Source organism: Cydia fagiglandana, chromosome 2 (genome assembly GCF_963556715.1).
Source record: "Cydia fagiglandana chromosome 2, ilCydFagi1.1, whole genome shotgun sequence".
Classification (NCBI taxonomy): domain Eukaryota; kingdom Metazoa; phylum Arthropoda; class Insecta; order Lepidoptera; family Tortricidae; genus Cydia; species Cydia fagiglandana.
In genome coordinates, this window is record NC_085933.1 from 18,960,825 (window position 1) to 18,978,747 (window position 17,923).

General features: G+C 35.9%; 1 protein-coding gene across 1 annotated transcript in view; it reads right to left on the minus strand.

Annotated features, from left to right (window-relative positions):
- The window catches only part of LOC134678239 (uncharacterized), a 28,551-nt gene extending 11,771 nt beyond the window's left edge, over positions 1-16,780 (minus strand). Inside the window, exon 1 of the mRNA XM_063536713.1 lies at positions 16,541-16,780. Within this exon, the coding sequence (XP_063392783.1) occupies positions 16,541-16,547 (7 nt within the window). The 5' untranslated portion in view covers positions 16,548-16,780. The remainder of the gene's footprint in view (positions 1-16,540) is intronic.
- Between the last annotated feature and the right edge of the window lie 1,143 nt (positions 16,781-17,923).

A 17,923-nucleotide genomic window follows, 5' to 3' on the forward strand; every position in this document is an offset into this window, starting at 1 on the left:
TAAACGAGGTTTAATGAAAAAGGTAAGATTAAAAAAGCTCAAGATGAAATGAAATTAACAGCAAATTGCTTTGCTAGGTCAATGGTACTTGGGGTAGAGAGCCGGATCGGATATAGGATGGTTCCAGTGAATTTGATATAGGATCGGTTGTTCGGAGGTAAAAGTATCCACTTTGGACGTACGAATAAACAGCCATTTCTCTTTTTTTCGCTGTGTTCGATTAGGCAGAAAATGGGCAACTAAATAGATTTTTGTATTCCTCTCTTTCGTTTTCTAAACCATTATCACTTTATCACCTACTGAACACATACCTAATATCCAAAATAAAGAATGACGGCCTAATCACTACAGTTTTCTCTATTTAATAACTTTCAGTTTGACCTTCGTAATATGTCTATGTAGATACAAGTTTGGTTATTACAATCCTGCTAATAGGTATAAATTTTCATAAATTATATGCCTTTTCTGTTATATGTATTATGATCTGAGATCATTGATGTCTAAGTGGAGCTTTCTAAGAACTTTTAGTGTTCCCTATGTATTTAGCGAAACGATTGTCGCGAACATATCGCGAACCGGCTAATAGTTGCCAGCGTCATGGGGTAGATGGCGCTCGCAGTCACGTTTAAGTTAAAATAACCGCTTCTAGGTTATTGTGATTTTTTGGGGAGACAAGAGGGTAGACGCCGAACGATAGGGATAATGGGAGGTTATGTGCGAACAAATCTACGAAGGGAGAGAATTTTGCTTTTGGATCAATTCAACGAGTTTCTTATGGTGTTATTAGATTAATGATGTGTCTCTTGTAAATTGTGAACAACGTATATCAGTAATCAGAGTGAACAGTGATCCGAGGGAATTGTTGATGGCTAATATGAACTTATGGTAAACTAGTGTGAGGAATGGGGTCGCTATAAGGGGAGGTTTGGAGGCGACTACGAAGTTCAGGAAACCAGGTGGATAATCAGGTGAAACTAATTTTATATGTAGGTAATAAAGTAGGACACCAGCAATGAGTGAATCGTCATCTCACTAACGTCCAGGCCTCATATAGGTATGTCGTATGATTACATATCGTTGACCAATCTCAGTAAAGGCATCATCTCATTCGATAGGTTAACAACTGTGGTGAGCTTGACGACATGGTGGAGATGCTGGGATTATTTATGCACATGCATAATCATCATCAAAAGTAACATATGAAAAGTCAATTTATGTAATTATGCACGTACAACTTAAGAGTTAATTTTTTTTTGTTTGTTCAGATCAATTTAATGTTTTTTCTTTCAGGCATGAAATGAAGCCCATATTTATGTAATCCTATTTTTGCAAAAAGGCGTTAAGCTGGCGAATATGTTTGCGTTTCACCGGAGCACATATGCAATTAAGTGCATACATTTTATTGAACATTCTTGCTCTTTGATATACAAGAGATTGCAAATGTCAGTAAATATATATAGTTTAAAAAAAAAAAAATTGGTATCTAAACACAAATTTTCCTTGGTATATTATTTAAATGCAATAATATAGTTTCAAAAATTCTTCTTGTAATACAAAATACTAAAAAGCGCGCTTTAATCTTTGAAAGCAGTGTGTTAATTAATCAGTCCTATAGAGTGCAAATTTGGAGTTGATTCCTCATGTTAAGCAGTAGAATGGAATTCCAAGTGATGGTTTTGAATGATAAAAATATTTAAAAGCATTAAGTTGTATATTTAACGTTTTACAGCAAGTATTTGTCACTGGTTGATGTGATAAAAATGTTTGTGTCACCAGGGCAGCAAAGTTTGTTTTTAACCGACGTGCCTTGAAACCGTCGCAACGCTCAGTATTCCAACATTTCTATGTTATAAGAATGAGAGAGTGGCAAAGATTGTACAATATTGGTATGTTTACTATAAATTCTGTCAGAGAGGTGTTTGTAATCAGTTTTGAAACACTAGCTTAGTAACACTACCTTCAACAAGAGCGATGGAACTGCTTAGGTCTCAGATTTCATTACTTTGAAACCAACCATTACGTACATTTCTCATTGAACATGTCTAAAAACGTGGGGGACGAAATGGACATTCAACTCAAGTTTTAACGCCCTAAGCAGTAGAAAGTTTACACGTATCAGTAATAATCCAATAGAAACTGAAATACATATATGTCATGTATCAAAGAAAAGGTGAAGAAGCCAATATTTGATAAAAATAACTTGATTCTTTCTCAAAGTTGTGAATAATCTCATTGTTCTCTTAAATATCATATGATTGGTACCGTTACCATACCCGCTCATGCCTAACAAGTTTAAGTTGAACAGGAGGTTTAATCGTAATCTATATTTAGGTGTCTGTTATGATTATGTTCACAAGAACATGGTTTCATTTTGATATTTATTATGTTTGATGATGTAGTTGACAAGTTGCTTTACTTGTTTAGATTAAGTTACCTGACCAATCTTTGATAAAATCATGCACTAATAAAAATTTACGACATTTTGGATGAAATAACAGTCTTAAATGATTCACGGTTAAGGGAAAGGTAATCAAGGTTCATATCCCGGTCGATATAAATACATTTTGAATTAAAGTTTGCTGGTCGATTTGTGAACCAGCATGGATCCTCTCAAACAACGACTTTATCACCTGAGCTAGAAGATTCAAATTATGCAGTTGACCAACAATTTAACATTACTACATCTGCATTATTATTAGTACATCTGTTTTTAAATTGGGTTCTTAAGTGACGATTATGACCTTTTTCGTAATTTAATTAGGTTTAAAGAAGTTTTATCTTGCCGAGTACACTTTTATTTGTTACATAATATTAAGTGAAAATTTATTGGTTTCTTGCAAAATTGACACAAAAATAATATATATGTAGGTAGGTATACATTTTTTATTTATTTTGCCCGCAGCGACTTACACAAGTAAGTACGCTTTATATTAGTTCCCATGCGCGAGCGCAGGCGCGAGGTCTCAGGCGCGAGGTCTCAGGCTAACCAGTACTACAGATCGCGGAATGCGTAGCGACTATGTGTGTTGGAGATCATGGTTACTGAGCTAGCTCGGGTGCGCCATTAACTTGCCCGCGCTCGGCAGGCGATCAGAATAGTACATAGCATGGTATAATATGCTTACACAGCGTATAAAACAGAGGATGTACTTATAACTAAAGAAACATTTTATATTTACATTTATAAAATATATAAATATAAATTCATATTTCAATGTTCAATGTAATGTTCAAACAATTCAATGTAAGACATAAATGAAATCGCATAAATTATTAGATCTGTTACAATAATTATACTCGATTTTTTTGGCATCTATGCCTTTGCAATTTTGTTTGTAACGTTGCAGGAGTTACGCTCTTAATATTAAAATAATAAGAATCATAATCTCACATTCATTGTTCTGTGTGGCCGAATAGTTTTAGAACCAAATTGAAAGTTTATTTTAATGCGGGTAGTTGATATTATGGCTTACCAACTGTTGTTGCTTACAAACCAGTTTAGGTCTGACCTCCGATCTTGTGTATTTTCTATTACATCGGTATCTAGTTAAATTGGTGATAAACAATATTTTGTGATCATGGTGTTCCACGCCAAGTTAATTCTTACTGGCTTGCATGCTTTTCATGCATTGCTTGCAGAATACTCGCTTCATCACAAATTATCAGCTCAGCCATGATTAAACTAGTTGTGAGCGCAAGCGTGGTGAATTGACAACAATTTATACTGCGTATCTTTTCATGAAACGAATGTATCATGTTTAACGTATTAGCCTCATACTTATATGATCAATATTTTTACAACAACACAATATTCTTTACTTATAAGAATAAGAATAAGAATAATATTTATTTCAAATAACCTTGTTGACAATATATATATTTATATCCTGTGGCCCCACACTAGGCTATGCCTGTGATGTGGCAGCCGGGAAGGAACTTAACACATCACTTATACTATTGTGCAGAACGGGCGGTCTTATCGCTAAAAGATTGATATCTTCCAGACAAGCAAACCAGGCTATTATAGTGGTATGTTTTGCGGATCCATATTTTCACTGGGCTTTAATCAGAATCATTGAGTTTATTTAAAAACTCGAATTTTACACTCACCTAGTTTGAAGGACTAGATCCACTCATATCATAAGATGTTAATTTGGAATTTCTTGCCTCGTCGTTGTTTGTTCTTACAATCGTAAGGAATTGTAACGGATTGGTTTCTTAGAAGTCGGTATAATTTAGTTGTAATGTGCCTGGATGAAAATGCAGGAGGCAATTCAAATCAGATTACAATTTGATGTCATATGTACTCGTACAATGTACATACTACTCAAACTCAAAGGACCAGGAACATCATTGGAACTCAATCGAATCACTCAGCCATTCCAATGGTACCAGCAAAGTGCCAAAAATGCCACTCGCTAGATTAAACAATAGTAACATACTCAACTGGCATACATGATATTTCTGTTCTGAAAGAATAAACGGGTAAAATGATTGTAAACGAATAAAAAACTGCCGAATTAATTTAAAAAATATTCACTTACTTATGGATTGCGTATATCAGCGTTACATTAAGGTTCCAAAGACTTGTCTGTTGATGTCACAAAGTATAGTATCTCAATTTATTCCCGATTAACATTCCAATATAGATTGTTATCAGAGAGTCAGTAAATATTTGGATAACGGTAAATGACAAAGGCAAAACTGTTTAGTATAAGCCACCACCAATAGGTTTGCACTTGAGCAATACCTTAAGATATAATGACTTCCTATTATTACTGAACCATTGATTCTTAGTGTGGAAAGTCCATAGATTAGTGATTAGATAAAGATTAACGAAACTTCTGAAATGTGTATGTAGGTACATACGCTGAGACGATGACCCAAACCTAAGGGGTTAAAAACGCTAAAATAAATTATTATTGAAAAGACTCCCAATGAAAGGCATAATGATTGAATGGCCTACTGGTTTCTATATTGTCTGCTAACTGATTTAGATACTTCTAAGTACATACAACTTTACTTTTACTCGAACAGAAATAGATAAGGGAGTGGTAGATAATTTAATGAATAGCCATGCATAACTAATTTGATTTTGTTAAATGAATTGGAATCAAGCAACACATATTAATTGATATCGCCTACCCAATCAAGATACTAAATACTAAAGCATACGACCCTAAATATTCATAATAATTATAGAGACAGTAGTAAGACCATGGTGGATAGGTTTCTGAATAAGAGAAATTCTCAAGTAAGTATTCGGTTATTTAAAAAAAAATGTGATAAAGTATTTTTAACAATGATAGTAGTCATTATCCCACTCAGTGCAAGTAGTTATGAAATTAAATGATGGTATAATGACAAAGACACAAGAGCATTTGTTACAGAGTATATTACCTATGTATAGGTAACGAAAAGGAATAGCAGGTATTCGCTGCGTGCAAAGCAAGTGGTGGGGGGAGCCGAAACAAACTCAGCGCTTGATGTGGCTAAATATGACAAGTTTGCAAGCAAGTGTTTCTGTCAATTCACATACTTTTCAGTTATTTTGTTCACGTTTCTTTTGCCTTAAAAATCATATTTACAATAAAAATGGGCCACGATAGATGTTGTGTGGTAAACTGTAATAATACTAGACGGTCTAGACGAAACATAAATAATAATTTTATAATTTTCAACACTAGGCTAGAAATTAGCCTCTTATATCATATCATATAGTATCTATTCCAGGCTCAATAGCGTATTGGCTAAATATCATATTTCGTCTGTCAACACAGCTTTTGCTTAGATGGTAATAAAATAGTATGGATAATACAGTGTGTACCAACATTAGGTGATTGTAATATTATGTACTTAGTTATAATGCCTGTTATTGAAAACTCTGCAAAAGCTTACCTTTGGAACGTATATAGTTGTCTGTCGTCTATCACAGCAGACATTGTGATGCGAGTGAACATTATTTTTAACACAAAATGTGTTGATTTAAACCTGTGAAGAAGGAAGGAAAGGGTGATAGGTAACTTCAATTAAGTATTAAACTTTTTATGTTATAGTAAAAGGAAGAGATTAATCATGAGCCAAGTAATTATTGGTGTATGATCGTGGCATCAACTGTTAGCTTGATTATCAGATTTAATCAGAATATTGAGATATAAAATGCAGGCTGCAGCTACACAAGAATCAGAATCACAATTAAAATCAGATGTCATATAATGAAGTTCAATAGGTATCTGTCTTCATTAGTTTTAATATTGCTGTGAAATATCGGAGTGTTAAGGACATGGTATTTGTTTTATGTACGACTACTACAGGAGCAATAGTCACAAGACAGTTATCAGCCTTATTCGTTGCACTATCCTCTTGAGTCACAGTGTACAGTTGGACACCTGTCCTGTGTGGTTCTTCACCAGTGCTCACCATCAGTACCTAGATATGCTAGCCTGTAATGTGGCTTTGTCTTTAATATTTTTCTGTTCGCCCACCGTGTGGCCATACGTTCATCCCTACCCCTACGCTTCCTTGCCATGTGGCCAGTGATTATGAGCTTCTCCAGACTATAGGGTCCTCTTCTGCCTCGATAGCAGAAGAAAGTACGTGCGCGATGAGTACAAATAGTGGATAACCTCGGTTTCATGTTGAGTTCGTCGAGACTTGATGCAATTTCACCTACTGCGTTCAAGCATTCTTCGCCAGTACCACATCTCAAATGCATCTGTCCTATGGTGGGTTTCAGTTTTTAATAGTCTAGGTTTGGACATGTACAGAAAGTTCGAGAAAACAAGGCGTCCACATTAGTGTGATCGTTATTGTATGTTCTCCCATATGCATACCCTGGCGAGTCGTTTCACCGTACCTTTGGCCACCTGAACTCTTCTGACCACCCTTTGGTCGAAAACGCCATCGTCGCTTATTTAAGATCCCAAGTAAACCAACAACTTGCCTCTAGATCGTGCAATTCATTAGTACTCTTCATTTTAACAGGAATATCGACATACATCAACTCCGTCTTATTTCTTTTGATCCTAGGGTATGAATCTGGTGTGGATGTATGAAGTTAAGGACTCATATCTGACATGCTCAATTTAAGAAGCAAAACCGCAAGTTACATTCCACAGGCACTTAATCTAATTATAGTCATGTCATTTGCTTAACTGAGGTTATTGATACGTTGGCTACCAAGTCTACCAACTCAGACACCACCCTCACAGCCTTCATTGGAAGGCTTGACTCATTATGTATTCACCGATGTTAGTGAACAGTTGCACTCCTTGATCAACTTTAAAAAGATAACTCGACGTGTTATCCCCATTTCTCTCATAACCCTGACATTTTACTCCAGTTAAGGAAATCAAGTCTTTGCGAAAGCCTTTAAAGAGTATACAGACAGACACCGCGCCCACTGTAATTTCTATTAATTGCCACATTGAGTATTTGCTACTGAGTGAGTACTCTTCTATGTCTCTCATGGTTCTCAAAGCTGTGAAGTGGAAATTCGTGAATAAAGGAAACAGAGAGGGTCAATTTGATAGACACAACAGTGAAAATACCGTAATACGGGAAGCTGGCGATTATTACACTTGAAGATCTGATCAGTTACATCAATTCAAGAATAGTTGTAAAGTTGTAATGAATCGGTACCTCGGTACAGCTTGCTTTGCTGTTTCTACAATCGTTAGCATGACTGATATATATGTATAACACTAGAAAGTAAATGTAACGCAGTAAAAAAGAATTGTTTTGTAACTAACCAAGATGAAGATGAAGATAAAGTGCTTAGTTTATATTATTTGAGTGTAGCTCAGGTTAAATCCATAGATGGCTTTCAGACCTAATAGAGAGGCTGACACGACCGTCCCAACTTATTTAAACTAGATTATTTCACGCCAGCATCAGAAAATGATAATTAAAAACTGCAGTAATTTTTGGCACAATATCTATTTGATAAATCAGAACGAACTGCAAGAAAAGGTGTCTTGACTCGAAATAAGTGCCTAATTTGAGCTTAGCTTAAGAAAAAATAATAATAATAATGTTCTCTCGAGTTGTAGGTAAAGTTCTTTTTTACATTTTGATTTGTGATTAAATGAGAATAGCGTAATTCTTCCTTGGCTGGGGAGGGCTGCCGGACATGAAGTAGATAGACGTAGGGATGGATATGTTAGCAGTAGGTTTAATGAATAAGCAGGTAGATTAAAATACTTCACATAGTAGATTACTGCCAGTAGTATTAAGTAAAGAGAAGTGGGAACTTAGGTTACATATACACGTCACGTTCGGATAAGACGGTTGCTTTTGTCTGTGTAATAACTATCGTTCGATCGCGCGGTCGCCGCGGTGTTTAATAAATTTACAGTTGTTTAATTACGCAAATTATGCTGGACATTATGTATACGTCTGCTGTAGTAGAAGTTGTGACCCTTGAAATAGTGAAACAAGTTATTAACGATATCACAAGAGCAAAGCAGTATATAACATCACAGATGGTAGTCATAGATAAAATATAACACGAATTGAGTTCTCACTGTCTAACAACACCGATGTTTGGTATGAAATCGGTGTTGCCACGTTGTAATTAAGGACTGCTTGGAGCAATTTGGAACTGAACGCGCGAGATTGTGGGAAATACAATAGTAATAGTCATAGGTAGACAGAGAGATCAGTAACGGACCAGAGATGACAAATAGCAGCCGTGATCCTACTCAGCTCAGCTCAGACATCGTGCTTACGATGTCTGATGATCCGATGGCTTAGTCGCTCACACCAATCTCAGGATCCTGCTTTCAGTCTCAGATCAGAAATCAGTTAGTTTAGCACAGATATCAATGAATCATATAATTATCATATCAAAGATCATATTATTAATCAGTTCAGCACAAACATTGATGAATGCTCAGACCAATCTCAGGATCAAATTATTAATCAGCTCAGCACAAACATTGATGAATGCTCAGACCAGTCTCAGGATTTTGTTCTTTATCAGCTCAGCACAAATACAGATGAACAATCGGATCAGTCTCAGAAACAGTATGCCTCAGCACATCTCTACAACATCATCAGAAATTGTACGAAATCTCAGGTCATGCCGATTCACAGCGCCAAAGCCTAGAGAGGCATTCAGAGGATGAACAGCTCAAATACATTATTATTCACATTAGTGTTCTTATCATCTAATTGTTGATTTATTTACATGTTTGCCTATGGACATCTAATTTCAATTAAAAGAGTAGCTTCTTCCTGCGGGGCGGGAGTGTCGCGAACATATCGCGAACCGGCTAATAGTTGCCAGCGTCATGGGGTAGATGGCGCTCGCAGTCACGTTTAAGTTAAAATAACCGCTTCTAGGTTATTGTGATTTTTTGGGGAGACAAGAGGGTAGACGCCGAACGATAGGGATAATGGGAGGTTATGTGCGAACAAATCTACGAAGGGAGAGAATTTTGCTTTTGGATCAATTCAACGAGTTTCTTATGGTGTTATTAGATTAATGATGTGTCTCTTGTAAATTGTGAACAACGTATATCAGTAATCAGAGTGAACAGTGATCCGAGGGAATTGTTGATGGCTAATATGAACTTATGGTAAACTAGTGTGAGGAATGGGGTCGCTATAAGGGGAGGTTTGGAGGCGACTACGAAGTTCAGGAAACCAGGTGGATAATCAGGTGAAACTAATTTTATATGTAGGTAATAAAGTAGGACACCAGCAATGAGTGAATCGTCATCTCACTAACGTCCAGGCCTCATATAGGTATGTCGTATGATTACATATCGTTGACCAATCTCAGTAAAGGCATCATCTCATTCGATAGGTTAACAACTGTGGTGAGCTTGACGACAACGATTGCATGTAAGTATGAAAATTGTTTGTTGGTTATGTGTGATGTTCATCACGCATACAATAAAAGACGCACAGTACTGAGGGAAGTAGTGTCACCTAATGTATGGGATGTCCAAATTTTGGTATCGGATTAATTCACTTGGCACAGATGTAGTATACGTAAAGCTAAACCAATCCAGCCCGGTAGCCATCCGCCACCCCCTGGTGAGTAGGCAGGGGGCATCCAAAGTTACACGCATATCGGCTTCTATTTACCTACCTACCACCTCGAGTTTGGTATCATTTCCAGATAAATCGGGCATTAGGAATTCATTTTTGAGACCTTTGATATACTTACAGTTTAACAGAAAAAATATAAATATTGACGAATAAATCAAAATCGGTGTGCTATTTTTTTATTCAACTATTACTATTATCAGCCGAAACTAGAAATGCTAGAAAGTTGAAATTTGCACACCAGTTTACATTTATAAGAGATAATAAGCGATTTTGAAAAATTCAGCCCCTAAAGGGGTTAAAAAGGGAATGAAAATTTGTATGAAGTTCATGTTTTATTGTAAGCTAGGAATTTCAAACGTTATAGTATATCACTATTAAAATACAAGAAAACGAATTTCAGCGTTTTTGAAAATTCATCCCCTATTTCGCTCCATACAAATTTCGCCACCTGGCGAAATAGGGGTTGAAAATTTGTATGGAGATTTAAAAAAAATTGGAGTGTGGGGTTTGAAACTTTTTATATGTGCATATTATTAAAATACAAGAAAGTTAGCTCAGCGTTTTGAAAAATTCATTCTCTAACGTGGCTAAAAAGGAGTTGAAAGTTTGAATCCATTACAAATTACTTTGACTGCCCCCCCCCCCCCCTGCCTACCTGCCAGGGGGTGGCGGATGTCTACCGGGCTCAAATAGCTTAGTTTTACGTATATTACATCAGTGCTAAGTGAATTCATCCGATACCAAATTTTGCACCTTATGACACTACTTCCCTCAGTACAGGTGCATACGGAGACACTCACATTATTCTCCCATTAACACGGGTGTGCCAATTCATTTCCATATCGGCTGACTTTGACGTGGGTTTTCCATTAGAATTTCATGTTCGCAAACGGCTTTAGTGCCTGCCACAGATATTTCTATCTTTTAGAAGTCGCTAATGCCATTATACCCTCCTAGTGAGTATTATATTCTTTGATTATACCTAAATACATACTATAATTACTATCATCATCATCATCATAGGCCTTTTCGTCTATATCAGACGATTTATGGTGTAACACCGTTTTTGGTGGCTAAATAGACCGATGCGAGATCGACATGGTCTACCACAAGACTCTGACTCTGACAAGAGAAGTTTGCGGATACCGGTACTGAGACACCTTGTCGTCGTCTTTGCCTCTTGTCAGCGAGTGCGGCGAACCAGGCCGCGTAGCCAAGATGCCGATCGCTTACGCTCCGTAGCGATCGAAACGCAACTGTCACTGTCGCACTAATATGGAAGTGTGATAGAGAGACATAATGGTTTTCGTTGTCGAAGCGATAGCGATTGTGACCTTGGCTAGGCCGGCAGGTCTCATCACAAAACTTGCGACCCTCCACAACACGTTTGCGCCATTCCGTCCGCTGCTCTGCGAGCTTCTCCCAGTCTTGGTGGTTTATATGGAAGGCAATCATGTCCCTCTTTGCGCAATCTTTAAAGCGAAGCAATGGCCTCCCAACGTTACGTTTTGCATTCTACACCTATTAATTACTATACGTACCTAGTTATACCAGACGATATGTAGGTGTCATTATTTTTTTATTCTGCTTACGATTTTTTTTATCAATCTCATCTCGAATCTAAACTAAAAGTGTCGAAATGTGTTTTAGAGTAACTTTTATTGTACTTATTTCATTTCTAGATTAATTAATGAAATTTAAACCGAATAGTTATAGTAAATTATTAATGTAATATAACTATACCTATTTGTCTTGTTAGTTATTTGAGTGGTGCATTTATAACTGTGAATATTCAATGGAAATTTCCTTATCAATATTGACAAGAGCCAAATAAAAAATGAATTCTATATCAATTAAAAGTTTTTTTGACATCTTTTATATTTACGTAATAATCGCCCGTTAACGATTACACCCTGTATAATAAGATATTGCGTTAGTCCTTGTCTTCAAGTAATTACCTTTTCACAGAGTGGCAGATTGAGGTCACTACGATATTGGACACATTACGCAGGGCTTTGCTCAGTAATACGCTTCAGTTTATGCATCCTCATTGGCTTACACGTTATACAGGGTAATCTGGTACAAGGCAATTAGTTTTAGTTTGTGATTGACGTATTTACTTCCTTAAGAGCCGATTTTTCAGTCCCCAGTTAACGAGACGGATTTGGGGCCCGATTCGGATTTTGAAATAGACATCTATTAGATATCTTTAAGACATCACCAAGATACGACAAAGATATGTTTAAGATCTAACCTGTCAAATTTGACATTTGCGCGATTCTGGAGATACTTTTGAACGATTTCCACAGGATATGACTTAGAGATCCAATTCACATCTAATAGATATCTTACTCTATCTAACGTAAAAGTGACATTGGTTGCCCGAATTGCGCTGCAAAAGATAACTAGTTGAAATCTAAACTATAACGTATCTAGAATGGATCTAGTACGTGTCGTCTCTTGTGAATATCTTGAAGTTGGAATACAGTATAGTTGGATGAAATTTTTAACCGACCTCAAAAAACGATTATATTTGTTATCTCAAAAATCCGTCATTTACGAACAGATTTGTATTTTTCTTAGTTTAAAACAGTATATGTCTCTGGTTTAAAAGTATACCGGGTGTGGCCTGTAACATGAGCAAATAATTAAAATATAGATTATACGCCTCAAATGTCACCGTTTGAGGAGTATAATCTATCTTAATCTTTTGTTCAACAACTTTTGAAAATTATGAAGTAATTGGACTCCCTATTTTTCATACAAAATAAATATTATCTTCAATGGACGCCATCGCCACGCCATATCATTGTGATTGACGTTGCTTGTTACGCCTTAAACATAACAAAATTCGCAATACATTGCGTCTTAGAATAAACTTTAAAGTGTACCGTAAAACGGGGTGAGTAGATTTCGCGGGAAGAGTTGGGTTATGAATGGGGAGAGAAGGTTTGAGAGAGGGGTGAGAAGGGATTTTAAGGCTACTACTACAAAAATAATGTATTCTAATTTAAAATGGGGCTATAGTAATACGTATAATAAAAAAATTCGAACCAACAATCTTCCAAAATCACCTTTGGAACCAAATAAAACGCAACGAGCCTCACTAAAAATAGACTGTAAAGGTCAACTTATAAACGGCTGCGACCAGGTACATTTTTTGGGGATCACTATTGATAGGTATTTAAATTGGAAGCAACAAGTAGCATCTATCTGCAACAGGCTGAGTCGATTTGTATTTGCTCTAAAAAGATTGAGGAGGGTAGCAGACGAATCCACTGCTCTAACAGCCTACCATGGTTATGTCGCATCTGTTCTTCGATACGGTATTATTATTTGGGGAAACTCTACAGATGTCGATCAGGTGTTTCTAACGCAAAAAAAATGTATACGTGCTATTCGAGGTGTCGGGTCATTAGCGTCTTGTAGACCTCTTTTTAAAAAGTTTAATGCCCTGACCTTGCCTTGTATTTATATTTACGAGCAAGCGAAATTCGTATTAAGCAATCCTGAGCTGTTTGAAAAACGATCCCAAAATCCAAGACTCAGGGATAGAGATGTATGTCGAGTGAAACAGCAGTTTGTTAATTCAGCCCTGTACAACAAAAACTGTTTCATGATGTCAGGGAAAGTATATAACAATATCCCTTTAGAGTTAAGACTGTTACCTAAAAATCTGTTTTTACGTAAACTTCGACATTGGCTGATGGATAAATGTTTTTATAACTTAAACGATTTTTTTAATAATTAACTTAGTTTGGTATTAATTGACATGTATGTGACACTGAATAGTTGTAAATTCTAATAATGTATCATAATTTATACGTACTGATCTTGTAATTTATTTATTTTAACTTGTAATAGAACTATTTGACATTCGAAAATTATTTCTTAACATTGAATTTATTTATATTTTGTGTTGGCAATTGTAGCATATTGTTGTAATTGTAAATATGTATATAGATAATCTTAAAATGCTAGATTGTAAGTAATATTTGCATGCCTACACTCTCGGCGAGATGTGATGTTCGATTTAAGATGAATGTTACCACCTAATTTATGTACCACATTTCTGGCAAATAAACGATATTTCTATTTCTATTTCTATTTGTATGAAAAACCCTCTCACCCCAAATACGAGGCACTACGGGGTGAGGTCGGTTTTCCTCTTTATCGTCAAAGTTATGAAATGGAACTACCCAAAATAAAATACAAACTGAAATACAAACGTCCGAACCACTTATTATATACACCATTCAGTTTTCACATGTAAAAATAAAATTTTATCGAGGATTGAAAGTCAAATTTCACCCAACTCACCCCATTTTATGGTATTAAAAATCAAACCACAAGTTTTTTTAAAAGTTGCTGAAGAAATGTTGGTCAGTATGAGGAGTACAGCCTACAGTTTAGTTTTTTGCTCGTATTACAGGACACACCCGGTATAGGTAACTCCAGGTTTACTCATTTTTATCAAAATCGAGTTTTGATGATGGGATCCATGAGGAATTGAGTGAACTTTTTAAATATTATAGGTGCCAATGTATATGTACCGCTATGCTTGTTGACAAGTTTTTTTTTTAATCTCTAATAATAACGTATATGTACATACATAATTTTTTGTACAGTCTATCATTTTAGGTTTATTTACGACGTAATATACGTTTGAATACAACGAAATAAAAAAAAGTAGAGAAATTCGTATTGTGGACATTCATAAAATGTTGCTTGTGTATATTTTCTTTGGACCTTACCTTTTTCCATATCCACCTGTTGCTTGTAATAAAATGTTTTGTTTAATTAATAAGTATTGTAATCTAATTACCTATTTTATTTTCTAAATAAACAATCAGTCAGCATCGGGTAGCATACAATTTTAAATTACATTACTAAGAAAAAGTATCCTAAAAAAGGATCAATAAAATAAGATAGGTAGAATAAGAAATTTGCCGAAGATACCTACTTTTAATACATGATACTATGCATAGAGTCGACATCTGAGTCTACTAATATGTAAAGAGAAGAGTTCGATGAATGTGTTGGGCTCGATACATTTTACGACTCTTCTCTTTCCGCGAAGATTTTAAGATTAAGATTGATCATCATATACATATAGTTCCTATCTTTCACATAAAATTAATTTAACATACTTAATATGTACTAAGTGTAATGTGTAACAGCTATTATTAATTTCTTATTATTTTGGTGGAAGGAGGCATGTTTATATTGTTTGTTTATACTTGTTTTCGAGTAGTGTTTGTGATATAACACTTTAAACTCTCGCGTTTTGTACACATATTCAATTACACAAACGGGTCTACCGCGATATAATTTCATTGTTTTTACCTTTAATTCCGACGTTTCAGCTGAGTTGCATCAGCTGTGGTCACGGAAAGACTGACGTCCCAACAAATGTCAACGGAGATATTAATAAAACAACACTAAAATACCCGAAATTAGTTTATAAAAATGTTCGGGGTAGACAAAGAAATTGCAGCTACCCGTTAAAGTTTAATGTTTATTGTCCACGGCACGACACACAACACTCACAGTATCCGTACACTGGTCCGAAGATATATCTGCTGGTTTCAACATTTGAATCACTGGTCCCCAAGTAGACGATAATTTGTAACCGTCCTCTCGATTGAAATTTTTAGGGTGTTTTTTGATTTCAATCGCCTCTCTCACGATCCGCGGATAATAGTGTCGCTCGTTGGAGAGGACTTTGGGTTTATGTAGCTCAATCCAGTGATTCGTTCCTGTTGTCAGCAAGTGCTCAGCTATTGCGGATTTGTTTACATGGCGATTTTTAACAGCTGCTATGTGTTCCTTTACCCTCTCTTGAATACTGCGCTTTGTTTGGCCAATGTACGCACTTCCACAACTGCATTCTATCTTGTAGACACCCGGATTCTGGTACGGAATGACATCCTTTGGGCTGCGTAAAAGACTTGCTACTTTAGATAACGGCGTGTATACAGTCTTAATGGAGAATTTCTTCAGTACTGATCCAACTTTGTCCGTTATCCCTTTCACATACGGCAAAAAGGCTGGTTGCCTACTAACCTCCGGATGTCTTTCTTTATTCCTAGTCGTGCGTGGGATTTTCTGCAAGTACCCATTTTTCTTTAGCACTTCCTGAACATGGGCTAACTCATTATCTATGTGTTCCGCGTCACATAAGTCTCGTGCTCTGTTAACCAGGGATGTGACGACGGATTGTAGATGCCTCGGATGATGGTGGGAAGATGCTTGTAGGTACCTGTCAGTATGTGTGGGCTTCCTGTACACGGAGTGTGTGAAACGTCGGAATTAAAGGTAAAAACAATGAAATTATATCGCGGTAGACCCGTTTGTGTAATTGAATAGTGTTTGTGAGTTGAAGGGTTTGTGCATTATATATTTCGTACATATTATGCACTGTACAAACATAAAAACATTTTTGTAAAGCGTGCCACTTGACAGAATAAACTTAGCTTACCAGGCATTTAATATATATCCAAACTATAAAACTACATCACTAAAAATTCACTTCAGGTTTCATATAAACGCTTCACTAATCATTCACATTTTTTTCGGGAATCGTTAGTAACTATCAACTTGTTATTAATTATTCAAATGTAGTTAACTCTATAGTTTTCATCATAGGACAAAAAAATCGAATGTTCTTATCCTTCGCCTATCGAAAAGTTGTTTTGGTGGGAAAGCGATCGAGGCGGGCGTCCGACCTGTTTTGTCGCCAGAGGTTGACTGAAATGAATGAAAGCTGGAGAGCTTTTGAGAAAACTCTCACGCTATAATAACAAGTAAACTTATTTAAAATATCCTAAACTTATTGATAATAAACAAACCTTTCATGCCAGTGCCAGACAGACATATTCTTTAGCTAGAAAGAGACTGAATATTGCATTTTAATCACGAGTCGCTTATAAAAAAATAGTATGAATACAGTAGGTACTTGTCTTATTTGTAAATTCATTGTTGTAGCCTTATGAGCCTTATGTGCTTTTTAATTTATTTTATCGCTTAAAAGTTTAACTCCTAATTGTTATAATTTATCGCCACTCGTTGAGAATAAATGTTTATTATGTTTTTTTTTATTATTATTTAACAGGACCTTTATACAATGGTACATATCGGCCCTATCAAGTCCGCTTCTTATAGCTTCAGAGAATATGCTTTATTAAGTTTTGTTTTTAGAGATTTTTTTTAGGAAAAATACTTCAAGTTGTCTCGTATGATTATATTAATAGATACAATGTGATGAACAAATACGCTTATATATTACTTTAATACGGTAAATACACATACGTTAGATTAAAATATAATAGGTAATTTAGTTTAAATAATTTCAATTCGCACGCGGCACTAGCTGCAAAGCTGCAACGATTTATGTATTGCCATTCTATTTTGGTCGCTATCGTTTGTTTTCTGTTGCAGATGGTGGAATACGATTTATACTGACGAACAGATCTGCTAAATTGTAAATATTTAGGTATGCGATGGATGGCGTCATCGTGTGACCTAACTTGCCTGTTCTGCGAGAAAATACGATGTCCCACATTAAAAAATTATAAAGCTAGTTTGTGTATGTGTTGGTAGAGGTAGAGATAGATATACCTACATACCTGCAAATAAAGGTCTATGCAGAATAAGAGCGGTAATCGACTTTTAATAATCCGTTACCGAAATATAAGTACGAGCAGGATGCACGAGATAATTACGTAAAGGAGAAATATGACGTCCTACGGGTAAAGGTACCTTATGGCGGGTGGCGCTTACGCTATTATTAACGCCGCTACAATATTATTGCGCCGCTAGGCGACGTAAGCGCCAGCCGCCATAAGGTACCTTTTTCCGTGGA